The sequence below is a fragment of the Rhinolophus sinicus genome, linkage group LG01, assembly GCF_036562045.2.
Source record: "Rhinolophus sinicus isolate RSC01 linkage group LG01, ASM3656204v1, whole genome shotgun sequence".
In the NCBI taxonomy this organism is placed as follows: Eukaryota; Metazoa; Chordata; class Mammalia; order Chiroptera; family Rhinolophidae; genus Rhinolophus; species Rhinolophus sinicus.
The window spans coordinates 202,020,001-202,037,501 of NC_133751.1; the positions used below are offsets into that span (position 1 = coordinate 202,020,001).

General features: G+C 43.5%; 1 protein-coding gene across 1 annotated transcript in view; it reads left to right on the forward strand.

The window, feature by feature from the left end:
- Positions 1 to 17,501, forward strand: part of SP100 (SP100 nuclear antigen) — a 69,920-nt gene that overhangs the window by 51,607 nt on the left and 812 nt on the right. The window contains exons 19-27 of the mRNA XM_074314727.1: positions 1,516 to 1,563; positions 2,849 to 2,953; positions 4,637 to 4,779; positions 7,066 to 7,104; positions 10,031 to 10,072; positions 14,180 to 14,295; positions 16,036 to 16,156; positions 16,451 to 16,522; positions 17,081 to 17,221. Coding sequence (XP_074170828.1) covers positions 1,516 to 1,563; positions 2,849 to 2,953; positions 4,637 to 4,779; positions 7,066 to 7,104; positions 10,031 to 10,072; positions 14,180 to 14,295; positions 16,036 to 16,156; positions 16,451 to 16,522; positions 17,081 to 17,221 — 827 coding nt within the window. The remainder of the gene's footprint in view (positions 1 to 1,515; positions 1,564 to 2,848; positions 2,954 to 4,636; positions 4,780 to 7,065; positions 7,105 to 10,030; positions 10,073 to 14,179; positions 14,296 to 16,035; positions 16,157 to 16,450; positions 16,523 to 17,080; positions 17,222 to 17,501) is intronic.

A 17,501-nucleotide genomic window follows, 5' to 3' on the forward strand; every position in this document is an offset into this window, starting at 1 on the left:
TACTCTGAGGCAACCTGATATCCTGATATAACTTTTTGCCCATAATGATTGCTCCCAACTCTTAAGAAAATTATTTTTAAACTGCTTTCAATTTTTCTGACCACATTATTATTTATAAGGAGTAATGTGGGTTTTTGGTGTTATTAAGTAATTATTAAGATAGAAGACCCAAGACTAGTGAAACCCTACTTTGCCCAGGCATTTTACTACCTGTTTGTAAGATAACAAGGCGCTGGAACATGGTAACACACATGGTACCATTTTAAAGCAAAGCTCATCAGCACTTTGATATATATGATTTGCTCTTCTGCCCGAATTTCTTTATGCTGAGATCTGAACTAGAGTACACGGAGCTTCTGTTTGTTTGCCTGAAGTTGTTTGTCTGAAAACCTCAAGGTTTTAATGAAAGCTCACCCACTAGTCCCAGAAGGATTTAAATAGAGAAAAACGAAGAGCAAGAGAATGTATGTTTGCCAATAATGGCTACTGATGAACAGACTCAGGTTCCAGCCAGGGGGATACTGCAATCTTCTGGGCCATGTTTGTGTCAGTCCTTTGCGTCATCTTTTACTCCACAACTTGTAGACCTTGGGCATCATTTTCTGTTAAGTCCTTCTTCATTGGGTTGGTGTGAAGTCTTTGCATAATTTTGCCACTATTTTCAGTACAAAAATCTTTCAAATTTAGGTTTGTGGCAACTATCTGATCAGTAGAGCCCACATTAGGTCTCCCTTGAGGCCATATATTGCTGCCTTTTATCTCTGTTGCTTCATCCAAGGAAATCTTCAATACTTTATTTTGTATTTTTATCGGTGCATATTTATTTCCTCATCTACTAGATGAGGATAGTATTAGTCCCTATCTTATTTATTTGTTCTAAGGATGAAGTATTGAACTATTCTTGGGTCTTCTATCTTAATAATTACCTAATAATATTAAAACCCCACCTCAGTCCTTATAAATAATAATGTGACCATAAGTTAGTAGAAGTAAGGTCTAAGGAGAGTTTCTGGTACAACCCATGTCTGAGTTCATTATTCTTCTCTTCCTTGGGAAAGATAAAAAAACACTCTTTCAAATTTATTTGGAGTGATTTGGAGATATTAGTAAAAGAAATGTAGAATAAATCTTAGTTAAGTATCATCTTTATAACTATGTTTGAGCCAGGGTTCAGCAAACTATGGCCCACGGGGCAAATCCAGCCCACTGTTTTGTAAATAAAGATTTATTGGAACACAGCCACCTCTTTTCATTTATATGTTACCTAGGAATGCTTTTGCAACACAACAGCATAGTTGAGTAATCACAGCAGAGGTCATGAACCTTAATATTTACTATCGGGTCCTTTACAGAAAAAAAGTTTCTAACTCCAGATCTAGGCATTTGATAGTTTTAGTGAAGTACTAAACAGACTCCTGAAAACCTTTTCTTTCAATGGTGCTTTTGTAAAACACTGTTATTTGCAATACAATGTTATGAACAAGAGATATTTATGTTATGTTTTTTTCCCTTTAGAGATAAAAACAATCAACAGCAGGCCTTTAAAAAGAAGAAGAAAAAGAGGTAAAAAAAAAAAAAAAGTGATTAATATACTTTAAATAATTAAGCATCTACATTTTTATTTTTATTTTCTACTCTGTGTTTTGAGTGATCAGTTTCCTTAATTGGCTTTTAGAGCCATAAAAAACACTAGGGTGTTCATCAGCCTTGGTCAGTTTCGACAGCACAACAGGATGGTGAGAACACCCACTTTATTGATTTTAGCCAGTTGATCTGTGAGAGCACAGGTTTCCCTGGGCCTGTGCAGGTCTCCCTGCACTGCACTGATCACTTTTAAGGAAGTTGTGTGTGACTCACATGTTATTATTTAGCTGACCCTTCTCTTGCCCACATAGAGAGCCACCGAATGCCCCACCAAGGGGGACGCTGGGTGGTCCTACAGGACTTGTGTCCTAATTCCTAAACTTCCTTTGATTTTGTGATTTGGGCTTGTCATTTATTATTTTTTGCCTCAATTTGCTGCTCTGAAAATGGGTGGGTGGCAGGCAAATTAAACGGAAGGGACTTCCAGGCCCACCTTAGCTCTAAAAGAATTGATTCTAAAAGGCCCAGGGGCAGTACACCCACCCATCCCAGAGAGAAGCCCCAGCATGTGTCTTTAATGAATCCCCCTCAGTGTTGGCCAGAAGGGCAGGGGCAGGTGCTCCAGCTACTGAAGTTCATTTTAAGACTTTCAACACCTGCTTCAGCAGAATCACAGCCCAGTGCCCCCTCCCCCGCGCCCCTGCAAAGAACGTGCAGTTCCTTCCAGAACACCCCACCCTGAGCTTCACAGAGTGAAAGCCACAGAGAAAGCTCACGTGAAGGAGAAGTGAATCAAAGCAGAGAACAAGGAGGGAAGACAGAGACTGTCCCTGCTACGGCCCCATTGCCACCCTGCTCTCTGTTCCCCCAGGGAGTGCCTCAAATGGGGAAACAAAGCTAAAAGGTGAGGCTTGTTCCTCCATCTGCAGAACTTCAAAACAATGATATGACTAAAAACCGTCCTCAAAACCAGCAGGAGGACGTCACTGTGCAATAGGAAGTCACTGGCCAACAGGTTGGGAATTCAGATCCTTCCACATGAGGACTTTATGTAGGATTTCAGAGGGTGGGAGTGGACATGACCTTATCTTTATGTATCTAATCTGCCATAAAAGAGAGATCTAGAAATGTAACTAATTCATGGGGAAACTCCCTCCAATACATTTTAAGTTATAAAAGAAGAATCTCAAGATGGGTGAGGAGAAAGAGGGCACCATTGAAGAGGAAGATGATGAAAAATAATAATAATGATGCTTTCTTGCAGTTCCAAGAATTCCCAGAGATAAAAATATGGATTTTCGACCGCTTACACTTCCTGTGACCTGTGGTCAGGCGAAGGGGATTTTGCATAAGGAGAAAATGAAACAAGGTGGATTTCCTGCTCTTCTACACTTTCAACTGGAAACTATCCATGTGGATAATATATTGTTCAGGGGGTAGACACTTGTGTCGGGGTCTCCAAGACCATCCCCATTTTGGTGATTCACTAAGAGGCCACAGAACTCACATATAGTTGAACTCATGGCTATGATCTATTAAATTGACACAAAGCAAAATCAGCAAAGGAAAAAGGCCCATGGGACAAAATCCAAAGGAAACCAGTTGCCAGTTTCAAAGAGTTCCCTCCCAGTAGAGTCACATAGGACACAGTTATTTCTCCAGAAACAAATTATAACACCATGTGTGAAATATCATCTATCAAGGAAGTTGCCCTGAGCCTCATAGTCCAGGGTTCTTGTCAGGAGTTAGTGACATAGGTCCCCTCTGCCTAGCACATGCTACAGTTCCAGACTCCCAGAAGGGAAGCAGGTAGCCAACATAAACCATATTAGAATGGTGGGACCCCTCTCAAAATCCAGGTCCTCGAATGCCAGCCTTGAAAGCAGACATTTCTAAAGATAGCAGTCTCGGGTCTGCTCTATTAGCTCTTTTCAGCACAGCATCCCAGACAGGCTGGAGTAAAGATGGAATTTCCAGACTTTTAAAATTCATAAACATTAGCCTAGAAGGCCGCCTCCTCTTTCCCCCATGGGAAAGGTCCATGCGATGCCCATCCCTCACCTAATACAAGAGCAAGTGCTTCAATATAAGGGTGGGAAATGTACACATTTGAGAAATCCAGCAGCAACTTCAGAGCCCCATTCTCTGTAGCAATTGGAAGGCCTGTGCCAACCAGAGGAGAACAGGATTTAGAATCGGGATTTTTTTTTTCAAATTTCAGTTATACCAAGAGTGTCTGTTTCATCTGGGCCAAGCTACTCAGTCTCTCTCAATCCTAAACTTCCTCCTCTACAAAATAGGAGTAACAATAAAACTGGCCTCGCTATATTATTATGAGAAAAAAAATGGAAGGACAGATATAAAATAATTTGCAAATTATAATTGTTAAAGTACAGCGCAAATGTTCATCTGATATGCTTGATTGCCCCCTCCCAGAATATAGTTCTTTAGGTACCAAGTATAAATGTTTGCCCTATGACTACATTGCATATGAGTAACTTAACTTTTCCCACTACATAACATTCCCATAATTACTTTAAACATAAAATAGCCATGAGTCCAAAATATGAGAAATAATTGATCGCCATTAACTGAATGATCAATAAGGTACAAAACAAGGCAGACGTGCGGTGCTGGCAGCTGCCACACAGCCACCTGTGTGCCCTCATCTGTCCCCTCTGAAGTTCAGCCTCTCTATCCTGGGTCTCAGAGAGGGGAAGGGAAAGAATCCTGCTCATTCTTCTTAAGAGCCATTCATTCTTTTTTCTCTTTTGAATGTGGAGAAATGCTTTTTAAAAGTAAATGTTGATAATAATTATTGTCCTTCTCAAAGTTCAAGGAAATGTGTACCCATGGCAGGAAATCCCCTTCTACCCTCACCTTTCAGGTTGCTGTGGGGCCCCTGAGAGGGAACCCAGCTCCTCTGTGTTGCTGATTCTGAGCCCAAAATGGGGGGCCCAGAACCACGTGATGGGAGGCTCAGTTCTGGGATTTTCACAGTCGGGAGCACTGCCTGGCAACAAAGGGAGCTCATCTTGTCTTGGTCTCACAGGAGTGCTCGAGAAGTGTATAGAGACTGAGGATGGGAAGCAGTTCACCCTCAGGGAATTCGAAATTGAAGGAAACCATGAAAAAGCCAAGAACTGGAAGCTGAGCGTGCGCTGTGGTGGCTGGCCCCTGAAGCACCTGATTCAGGTATTCCAATGACAAAGGGCTGCAATCAAGGTAATGGTGTCACAGTTCACCAACTCCAAGCTGTAACAGAATTTCCCAGTTTCAGAATATCATCATAATCCCCCTTGCCCTGGTCACGATGCATATATTATAACTAACATCCCACTCAGGCAATACCTTGACTGGGTTTTATTACAACTTAATCTGTTAGTGCATGGACTCCTATCATTTTGAAGGTAGGACAGTTAATTGTGACCTTGACTCTGCCACCAGAAGTTGCCACTGTGTAATTTGGTCAAAGGAAAGTAATTTAAACTGGGGAAAGGGTTTTAGGCTTTGGGGGCCAATGTTTAAAGTAGCGTAGCTGAACTATGTATCTGAAATAACACACCAGTACGGATGCTTCCTGGATTACAGAATATTTCAACATAATTTCTTTTGATAGCCGTCTGACATTCATCCTTGAAAGAGAATATAAATAAATTGCATTTTTAAATATCTCTCCTCAGATCAGCCCCCTGATGTGGACAAAACAGGCCAGATCTCTAACTGCAGATAAACCTGTGCCTTCTGACTCTATCACATGCCCCAACACAGCCCCTTCTTTGCACCACTCTAATAATACAGAAAAGCTCTTTGCTCAGAAAATATCTGTTGAGATACGTCTAAAGTGACAGGGTCTGTAAGGTCAGTCCCTAACCAGGAGGAAGGCTGCTCGTTGATAACCACAGGACTGCACGCGGAGAGGCGCCCTCAGGAAGAGAGGCAGGGTCTTGGGGGAGGGCAGGTCATTTCTGACTTTGAGGTCGAGGATAGTTTCATGGAAAAGTTTCCACTGAGCCGGATGTTAAAACAAGAATAGTTTTGATAAGTTTGGCAATAGTTCCTACAAAAATGTAGGAACAACACGTTCTACATAAAAAGGATGGCCTGAAAATCCTCCCCACGATATCAAGAAGTTGTGGGTGATGAGGTTTGATACCTGGGCTGGGCTAATTGTACAGGTCTTGAGGCCAGAGGAAGGAGAGTGAACCCTTCCTTTAATCATGGGAGGTTTGTGTTAGGGACTGACATAGTTGAAATAGTGCTTCAGAAGTATTAATCACATCAGAGAATGCGACATGGGTTGGAGGGTGGAAAGCTTGAAGCCATGGGAACCTCAAATGACCTTCACCACCTTTCTGACTGATACCTTTTCACTCAACCTGCCAAGCGCAAACAGCACATTCTCTGAAGTCCTTTAAACTCACTCTATTTGTTTCCTATTGCTGCTGTAACAACTTTCCATAAACTTAAGGCTTAAAACAATACAAATCTGTTAGCTCACAGTTCTGGAGGACAGAAGTCTGAAATCAGTTTCACTGCTCTCAAGTCAAGGTGTCAGCAGGGAGCATTCCAGGGAATGAAATCTGTACCTTGCCTTTTTCGGTTTCTAGAAGCCACCTGCACTCCTTGGCTCATGGCCCCTTCACTACAACCTCGTGTTCTGTCACCACATCTCCTACTATTCACTCTGATCCTTCCCCCTTTATAAGGACCCTTGTAATTACACTGGCCCCACTCAGATAATCAGAATAATCTTCCCATTTCAAGTCTTTAATTACATCTGTAAAGTCCCTTTTACCACTTAAATTAACATATTAAGCCTAAGTCTGAGGCTTAGGACAGAAACATCTTTGGGGGCCATTATTCAGCCTACCCTACTCTCCCACCTCTGGAATCCAAAATACTCTGAAAGCACAGTTTGCACTTTATTGTCCTTACCCATTACATGCCAGCTTTTCCCACTTGTCTTCCCAATGGCCTGGACACCATTGCGTCCAATGTCACTGGTGGGGCCTGACACCAGTCAGTCACTCACCAAATATGTGCCCCCGGAGTAGCTATAGTATATGAAGTATAAGACACAAGCTAGAGGGGTCCTAGGGGAAACGGAAAGGAAGTGCGGGTGTAGACAAGATTGTAGAGGAATGCTTGGCAAGAGTTTATAAGGAGAACAGAGAGAGGGTGCAATTGTTTTTTGTTTGGTTTGGCTTGGTTTGCTTAGTTTGGTTATATACAATTTATATGTTTGAGAGGGAACAGTTTTTAAAGCTGACTTTAAAGCTGAGTCTGGATAACAGAGTGCAACTTGTTACAGATTTGGATTGGGAGGTTATTGTCCATGAAGACACCTCTTGAGTGTGTGTTGTTAACAATGGGACATATCTGGAAGGCAGTTGGAAATACCAAGGTCAAAAAAGTAAAAAAAGGGCAAAAGTACAAAGTAGAGGACCCATTATAATATTAATCTCACTTCTCTTTCAGAAAGGATTTCTATCAAACCCACCAAGAACAAGAAAAACGGTAATTATCACATGACCTACTCTCATCTATCATATTGTTGATTTTTTCATCTCTCTGGCCTTATTTGATAGTTTCTAAATTAACCAATTCTAATAAAACTTGATTTTATAATATGGTACTTTTAAACTTGCTGCTTTCAAACATTACAGTATGGAAGGCCAGGACTTCTTTGAGCACGAAAATATTTGAGATAGAGGTAAGAATAATCCTTTAAATAGATAATAAGACAGAACTGACACTGTATGTTTATTTTAGAAAAAGACAAGACGAGGCAGCCGGTTGGCTCAGTAGGTTAGAACACAGTGCTCATAACACCAACGTCACTGGTTCGATTCCCACATGGGCCAGTGAGCTGCGCCCTCAACAACTAGATTGAAAACAATGTCTTCACTTGGAGCTGAGCTGTGCCCTCCACAACTAGATTGAAAACAACAACTTCACTTGGAGCTGATGGGTCCTGGAAAAACACACTGTTCCCTAATATTCCCCAATAAAAATTTTAAAAAATAATAATTAAAAAAAAAAATATATATATATATATATGATTTTAAAAAAAGATAAGAATGCCATAATGTCTTAAAATTGAACATAAAAGATGGGGCTTAAGTTGGAATTGCATGATTTTGAAAGGCACAAAACACTGCACTTAATGACTATTATCTTTGCAACACTATTTTTTCCTTGGTTTTTCTGGGTTTGAGCTTTAATGAAATAAGAATGAAGCAAGTTTCCCCAGAAATGTCTCATGGTCACTCTAGCTGACCTAATGTAGGGGAGAATTCCCCATTGGAATGGATATATAGCCATATGTCACCTGCTGCAGCAAACAACCAAAATCACATTCTCTCCCCTTCTTTTGTATCTTTCCTCTCCCTCACATGCACACATTCACATGAAGTCCTTCTCCAAGGGCTCTGTCTTCAAGGGAAATTGTATTTCCTTTATGGAGATGACATTTAGAGAATAGAGTGATTGGGAGGCAGGTGCGTCCTGAGAGGGAGGCTGTGGACCTGGAAAAGCTTTTCCTTTGTCGAGAGGCCCTTTGGCTCCACCCAAGGGGCTTTGCAGACTTCAGTTCCATCTATGAAGATGAATTCTCTTTCTTTTAGAGAATTTCTTTTAGAGAAAATAGATGAATTCTATTTTCTTTGAAGTAGTACATGGAGTTCATCGACCACTGATTGTCATGCTGTGTGAATTCCAGAGAAAGCAGTCAGATAGTTGATGCCTTCCATAGTTTCTCCAAGACTGGGTGTGAGAGAGAACCTGTGAGGTGAAGAAAGGAGAGGGAAGAGCTGCCATTCTCCTTACCTTTGACAGAGATGACCTTGACTATCTCTGCCATACCAGAAAGTTGCAGTCTTCACAAAGTTGGTTTCTGGGGCTACATGCTCCACTGAATTTATGCGAGAAATTCAGTATAGGTTATGTATCCACTGGGTTTTCTGGAGAAAGAGACATTATTTGATCTGTTAAGACCAAACATCTCTACCCAGTCCTAGGAAGTCAAGAGTAACTCAATCTGGGTTAATCAATTGAGTTGGCCATTTCTCATCCCTCATCACAGGCATCCTCGTTTGGTTCCCTCTGGGCTTACAGCTCTAACGTATGACCACCGCACTTCTCAGAGGGTTTTCCCAGAGGCTCTCTGCCTTCTCCAGTCCCCTGGCTTCTGTCACTTATGCCACTCTTTTTGTTTTCCCCCTTCAACCGCCTCCCCCACATTGTTTCTCAATCTAGTTGTGTAGGACACAGCTCCCTGGCCCATGCTGGTGTTATGAGCCTTGCGCTCCCCCCAGCTGAGGTGGTCGGCTGCTCACAGCAGCTCACAGAGGCTCTCAGCTGCCAGCCACTCGCAATGGCTGCCAGCCACTCATGGTGGCCGCCGGCCACTCATGGCAGCACTTGTGTCACTCTTAGCACCAAATGGCAGGTGGTGCTGTTGGCAGCTTCCTTGCTCATAAGTTTCCTATTAAACCCACTAGTAATGACTGAAGTGTTCCAACATAGTAAGATATAAAACTCCACGCTGATCATTTACTGGCTGATAAGAAACCTCTCTCCAAGTGACAACAGTATTCATTTGTTCGTGCACTTATATATCCATTAAGCAAATAACTGGAGCAACTACTCAGAGTCAAGAGATATGTTTGTCCAATGGCAAGGAGGCCAAAACAACAAACCTAAAGGATTGTTTCAACTTCATTGTATAACATGGGAGAATAATGAATGGAGTGGGGTAGGGGTCCTAAGCCCTCAGAGAGGCACGGAGTGAGATGGCCACCTCTCAGTCATTATGTCTTAGATCACACAGAGTTGTTTGTCTGTGGCGTCTCTGCTTGGGCTACAGGTAAAAGCTGAGGCAATCATTGTTCCAGACTAGAAGGAGGCCAGATCATTCATAGATACCCAAGGTCAATGCAAGTACTTGGGATTCTGGAGAAAGTGGAGAGGTGCTTATCTTCAGGAAGAAGAGATGCAGCACTGTAGCGTTTTACCCATTTTAGCTTTAGGGCTATGCCCCAGGAGAGCTGCAGAAAGTGACGGAGTTCACAGGGACACTTGCATGGCATCCAGAAATCTGGGCCCTGTGGTCACTAGGAACTGTGGGTGAGGAGTCCTCAGCCTGATTCTCGCATTGCAGCTCCAATGCCATCTGCAGAAACCAACACCATACTCCCTCCCTACATGGCATCACAAAAGCCTTCCCTGGGTCTGAGAACCAGAGAACAGAACTTGCTTTGGGCCAAACTATCACCGACACATAGTTTAATGGTTTCTTAAATTCTCCGGTTAGATATATAGACCCATAAAAGCAGATATGAAACACAGGCATGAATTCTTTACATAAAGAATTCTGCTCTACTCTGTGGTTAATGAAAACTCATATTAATGTTGTCATTCAATCTTTCTCTCTTTTCTATAGATAACACCAGAGTTTCACAGTGATGACTTTATTGACCCTTATGTAAGTATTAACTCCTACCTGTAACTCCAGAACAATCCAGGCCTTTTCCCTCAGTACATTATCTGTGTCATTGACGCATTTCCCTGAAGCATTCTCACACTCAGTCAGAGCATGTGTCTGTGTGATAAGCAGGAAACAGCAGACACATCACCCACACCAGGTAGATGGTTCTGGGGTTGGGTGCCTCAGTGTGGAAGCATCCTTTCCATTTGGAAGGGAAAGCAAAACCTGCCCATTGCCTCATTTCCCCTCAAAAGTGAGCATAGGAAGCAGAGGTCTGGAGCACTGAGGTCTCTAGAGCTGAGACTTGAGGTGGTAATGGGCAGGGCCAGCCTGCAGATTAGGAATAAGGAGCAAACCTGAGAGGATAGCCGCATTTTAAATGAGGCAGCAGGGAAGGAAAGGAAAGCCCAAACATCCACTCCAAGGTGCAGGCAGAGCTAAGATGGTTTTATGTGCCAGCCGGAAGGAACAGACCCGCCAAGCTGGCGAGTTCTCAGTGTGGGCTCTGTCATGAGTCCTGCAGAGAAATGCACTCAGGGCAAGTGGGTCCCTTATGGCACCCCTGTAGCCCATTCCAACTTCATTGTTTAAGATAGGAGCATAACTAATGAGGTGGGTGGGGCATCCTAGGCCACTTAGAGAGGTAGGCAGTGACATGGCCACCTCTCAGGTCATCATGACTTGGATCACACTGGGTGGTCTGTCTATGGCCTCTCTGCCCTGGGCTGGAGGTAAAAGCTGAAGTAGTCACTGTTCTTATTAGAAGGAGGCCAAGTCATTCCACAGATGCCCAAGGTTCAGGAACCTTCACCTAACAGCCTGAAAAGAGTGGTCAGCATCCATGAGTCTCACTGTTATGACAAAAAGGAAAAATAGTTACATGGCCCCATACCAGGGCAACCCAGGTCCATGTGGGGATGTGCCCACGGATGTCCCGAACAGGCCATTGCACAAGTTTTCCTACTGAAAGGGAGCACGTGGGCAAGAGACATCTTGCAGCTTTGAATTTCCTCATATGTGACTTTGGGGTCTCTTCTTATATTGAATTTATAAATGAAGAAAATTTACTAATTGAATATATCCCAATTCACCTGACATCATTGGGCCCAGGGATGATATTCTGACTGCTATGATTTGTAATACAAATGGCAGGCCATTTTTCTTTGGCTAATAAGATAGTATTATAATTAGGTGCTCAATATCCTTGTAGCAGCAGACCTCACAGAAGCACTGAGAATGAGTCGACATATTTAAAAATTGAGATCGGCAAGACGGGTGATGGATTTGGATATCTGAATGGGGAGATGCACTTCTAGGCTCCTGGGTGAATGATAGGGTGCTTGGTGAGAAGGAGAGCACTAAAGGGGGAGCAGATTGGAGACAGGAAGATAAGGAATAGGGTTGGGACAGGATGGGTTTTAGACACAATGAAAGACATCTAAGTGGAGATGATGGAAGGTAGGTTGTGGATGTTTGGAGGCTGGAAAAGAGACCAGAGACACAGGTCTTAAAGTCTGGGGATAAATGTGGTGGGCGTGGTCATGACAGTAGCTGTGGTCAACCAGGATAGTGAAAGGAGTCGGGGAGGTAAGACAGAGCCCCAAGGAATTCCAACGTTCTAAGTGAGGAAACTGAATAGAATGAGGCCAATGTTAGGAAGAAATTCCAAAAGAGTAGAGTGTCACAAAACAAAGCATAGTATTTCTGGAAGGAAGAGGGGGCACTCCCTGTCACCTCCCACTTCCTCACCACCCGTCTATCTGTCACTGGGTGGGCCAGTCCCCAATTTTGTACCTAGATTGTCACATGAGCATGTGAATTCCTCCTTTTTTTTTTTTTTTTTTTGCTTGAATAACCTTACCTCTTTATTTCATGGCTTTGTGAGAATATTACTGTTATAATTCTTTTAAAGACATTGTTTAAATATTTTTTAATATCAAATTTATCAAAAGTCAGAAGTGATATCTTTACAGTATGATAACTGTACTCACTAAGCACTAAATATCTGCCGGCTGTTGTACTAGGACTTTGCATGGGTTATCTTGTTGAATACTTGCAACAACACTAGGAGAAAATTCACGTCAATATTCCCATTTTAAACATGAAGGAGCTGATGTGAGGAGACATTAAGTAACAACAAGGCTGAGAGTGGAGAAATCAGTATTTAAACCAAAGCCATCTGTTTTCACAGTCTATTGTACTGGCTTAGAGCTACCTTCTATTCCAGGATGGAAGGTTCCCAGAAGCTGCCGAATAACACTCATTTTCCATCACTGACTCGGAATTAACACTACTTATGAGGAGACAGGGAAATGAACTCTTTTGTAGAAACTCATGTACCCCGCTAAATAGCTCTTGCTATGAAAGAGGAGAAAGAAATCAGATTTAGAAACAACTAGAAGTCTGTGCCCCTGGCTAATAGAATAAATATTTATTGTATCTCCCATATATAACTTTATCTTCATCTTGCCTTCCTAGTAAAGCATCTATATTGATGAACTTGTCTGGTATACAACTTGGTATAAATCACCTCCTTCTAACCCATAGTGTGAACAGAATATTTTCATCTGGGTGTAGAGCTGTCACCCATTGGATGAAAAGTTTCCCCACCACACAGTTCTCCTCAAATTGTTCTCTTTCTGCTCAGGTGGTCCCAGGAGAGGAGCCAAATATTTCTGGGCATTTCTCCATCACAGACACACAAGTCTCATGCATAGAAATGTTAGTATGTAGGGATCCACATGTTATTGCCATATAAATTGTCACCAAAAGAAAAAATGTGATTTCCCTTGCCCACCAATGGGCTCATTCCTTGACCAATTCTTATTTTGGTTTATAAATTTTATCTTTTTTTTAAAAAAATATTTTATTGGGGACTTTATTGGGGAACAGTATGTACTTTCAGGACTTTTCCAAGTCTAGTTGTTGTCCTTTCAATCTTAGTTGTGGAGAACACAGCTCAGCTCCAGGTCCAGTCGCCATTGTTAGTTGCAGGGGCACAGCCCACCATCCCTTGCAAGCCCGCGCTCCAACCAACTGAGCCATCTGGCCACCCGGGAGCTGAGTGGCAGCTCATTGACTTCATTCTAGTTGCAGAGGGCAGCTCGCTGGACCATGTTGGAATCGAACCTGTAGCCCCGTTGCCCAGAGCTAGCACTCTAACCAACTGAGCCACCCATCTGTCCCTATAAATTCTATCATTTTTAATATGTGTTTTTTCATTCCACAATACTCAGATGCACAAACACTGTCAAATTTTTAACTTCACTAAATGAAATTAATCTGGCTGAAAGACCCACATATTAAGATTGGTGGAAAATCCAGCCTCAATCAATTTTGTGGGCTCCTCCATCGTCCTCATATGGAACAAAGGGCCAAGTCATCCATGCACCCAGTGGTTGCCATTACCACCCTCCCTGGCCATTCAGAGATGGCACCTCCACATTGACATACCAAGCTGAGTCATGGGGCATCTTCCCCAGGCTACCAGAGCCAAAGAGCTCCATCCTCCCTGGCATCCACCTGGTCATCTGTGCCCAGAATCTTTCCAACCTAGGGGTACTGTCACAGGCCCAAGGGTCCTCCAGGCACAGAATCCATAGTGCAGGAATTCCTTCCAAGGCCATTCAACTCATGGAGAAATTATGGCTGAGAAAATGGGGTGCAGTGACATCTCAGAAGTTTATTCCATCATACATCATACAAAATTCTCAATAAATCACTCTTTGATGAGTCCATTTTGATGATGCAATGTAGACAACCAGATAAGACTGTATTCCTGAGCCAGATTTTGCCAGCAGAATAATAAATTGCTCAGATTATCTTTAATTCATCCTTCTTTTATTGTTGTTGCTCACCTTTCAATGTCAGAATTTCTGTCTTCATAAGGAAAACTTTCCTGATCTAACACACAGCCACTTCCTCCTCAACTTCCTCCCCCAGTGCAGACCAGAATGCCTTCTGAAATCTCTGCTCAATGTTGTTCCTTAATATTTTGAGGGCAGAAATTTCCTGTCACCGTGGTACAAGCAAAGGCTGTGTGTTCTCGAGTCCCTTCCAGGGTCTCACTAATCCCAGTGGTGTCTACCTTGTCTCCCCTTCTAGCCACAAAACTCAAATACATGTGAGGTGTGCCGTGGAGGAGGAAAGCTGTTCTGCTGTGACAGTTGCTCAAGGTCCTTTCATGAGGAATGCCACATCCAGCCTATAGATGCTGACAGGTTAGTGAGACCCAGCCCCCTCTTGCCCTTCCTTCTTGTGGTACAGCGCCTCCCACCATACGCTCAGTCTGCAAAGTTTGTCTCTGGTTTCATGTGTCTTGATGAAGAGGGAACAGGGTCCTTAAGTATCAGGATCCAGAAATATGACCCAGAACTACTTATCGGTGCCAGCAGCAATAGATTAATGGGAAACAAAACCTTTCATGTGGTTATTAGGTGTATTAGGAAGCAGTGTCACCACCACCTCCCACACTTGGTTCCCAGACCCATATACTTTGATGGGGTGATGACATCATACATTAGCTGCCGGTGTATAGCATAGACCACCTGCCATGGGAACATCACAAAGCTGGCAAATCTGGGACTGTGATGAGCCTTCAGAAAGCCATTCCAGCAGTCTATCAAGTCAGCTGACCCCGGCTCACAGGGGCATGATAAGACCCATAAATTCTGAGGATGTGAGCCCACTGCCGCATTTCCTTTGCTGTATAACGTATCGTTGGTCAGAGGAGATGGTATGCAGGCTAACGTGGAGATTGATAAGGCAATTTTGTAACAAGTGAGTGCTGTAGGCAGTGAATGATGTCTACCAGGAATGTGTGTATGCCTAGGAGGACAGAGCATTGCCCTCCATCATGGAAAGAATCTAATGCAACCCACCTGCTCTCAGGTACCTCCCAGGGGCTGGTGCCACCCTGAGGATTCAACGTAAACCTCTGCAGTTGGGCAATCTACAGAGGCAGAAGATGGATTTGCTTTTTTGTTGAGTCCACATGCATATAGTCCGCACCCCTGCACCACGGGTACTTTGTAATGGGCCTCTTTCTTTTTCAATTACAGTTGGCAGACAATATCATATTAGTTTCAGGTGTACACCACAGTGATTAGACATTCATATAACTTGCCAAGTGATCACCGTGATAAGCCTAGTACCCATCTGACACCATACATAGTTATCGCAATATTATTGACTATATTCCCTGTGCTGTACTTCACATCCCTGTGACTGTTTTTATAACTGGCAACCTGCACATCTTAATCTGTAACGGGCCTCTTGAGCAAGCACGACGGTGGCCCAGGAGAGAGGCTAAATGGCATCTCTAAGATGAACCATGGTATCAACCTGCTTATTGAGAGCCTCCCAGCTCGAGAGCCTGGTAGACAGGAGTGAAGAATGACTCTAGGGACAAATGGAAGATATCTGACACTCTGTTGGTAGATTTCTTTCTAAGAAGTCTCCGCAGCACAGATTCTGGGTATAGATATGGCAATTCCAGAGGAGAGGATGCCTATGGCTTGTGCTGTGTGCTTATTCAGCAAAGTTGAGAGACAGGAGCTGGTTTCCTGACTTTTCCTGTAGCCAGATAGCTCGTCAAGGCCTAAGACCCCAGTGCTTACGGCACTGATTTCTCACTCTTGACTCTGGCAGCCCGGGCTCATTACCACGCTCACAGTGGCTTCCACCCAGGGGAACCCTAAGTTTTGAGGTGACTGAGAGTCCATCACCCACCAGGGCACCTCACTCAACAGACTGTCAACCCTGAAACCACTACTAATGGGAGGGGTGTCCTTGTTAATTGAGCCCAAACGGGGCTCTAGTGCAGAGGGGCCTCCAAGAGAGAAGTTGGATACAAGGTGGAAATCATTAGTCATTCTTGAACAGAAGACTTCAGCAGCTGTAACAACAGTGGCTGCTTCACAGAGAACCTGCCCTTGCTCACTTGACGTCTTTCCTCTCAGGGACCCATGGAGTTGCATCTTCTGCTGTATAACGACCATTCAGAAAAGTTATCCAAAAAGTCATCCATGTCACCAGGAGTCTGAGGTGCTGGAGAGGCCGATGACGTCTGAGGAGCAGTTAGTGAGTTGAAGCGTGAACCCTGAAGCCTCCTCCTTTCTATTTAGTTGAGAGAAGAAGCACAGTCTTGCTGGGGGCTGGCGGAATGGTACCCAAAGGCGAGCTGCTGTCTCTTGCTTGTTTTGATCACATGACCTAACACAAAAAATTTGCATTCCAAAGGAAATCCCCACTCTGTGTTTCTTTCAGAGTCCACAGGTTTGGGACTTGTGGGAGTTGTGTGTTTTGTCTGAGCAGGCTTAAGAGCTCGTTCTCTCCAAGTTGCTTTTCACTTAAGATCTCCTCTACCTTTTGCAGAAATGTGAGTTCCTCCTCTTGAAGGTCTACTGCTGTTCACAAAGCCCCTTTTTTGCTTCGGAACCGTATTATGTAAGTAACAGCAACACAACCCCAAACTGGCATTTATCCAATTTGTGATATGAATCCAATGGGTACACGAGGCCATTATCTTTGCCTTGTTGAAGGATGTCTTTGTCAGCTTCATCAGTCCTTAGCAGCTTAAGCTGTTATGACAAAGTACCACAGACTGTGTGGCTTCAACAACAGAGATTTATTTCTCACAGTTCTGGAGGTTGGAAGTCTGAAATCTGGGTGCCAGGATGGTCAGATTCTGGTGAGAGCCCTCTGCCAGGTTGCAGACTGCCAACTTTGCATCGTGTTCTCACAAGGGGGAAACAGAGGGAGAGAGCTCTCTGGGGTCCCCTTAAGGAGGCACTAATTCCATCAAGAGCACTCCACCCTCATGACCCAATCACTTCCCAAAGGCCCCACCTCCTAACATGGTCACATTGGAGGTTAGAGTTTCAACATACAAATGAGTTGGGGGGCAGGGGTGGACACAAACACTCAGACCACAGCAGGGAGCATCTACAGAAGGTCGACTTGGAACCATGTTAACAGCCGGTCCTTTGGCACTTTTGTCAACAGAGTAAAGTGCCATCTTGGAGACTGAAGTCCATGTGGTTGAACAAAATCAAGGAAAAGCTGATTATGAAGTTGTACCCCCAAGTGAAGGGGTTCATAAGGGACATGCGCCTCATCTTTCAGAACCACAGGGTATATTACCAGGTAACTGGCATTCCCTGCACCTCTTTTTCTTTCAATTAAGTCACTCTGCCTTTCATCTTCTTGTATCAGGAAAATGTAACAACTTCGTCTCATCACGCAGCAAGGCCACACAAGTGAAAATTCTGGAAGGGTTCTAAAAACCCTGTGGTCTACAGAGAGGAAAATAACAACACACCAGAGGTGTCACTGCAAATAGTATCCTAGGACCTCAGAGTTGACTCACTTCTAGATAATCGGTTTTCTCCCACAGAGAACGGTAGACTGCAGACCTAGTCCATTT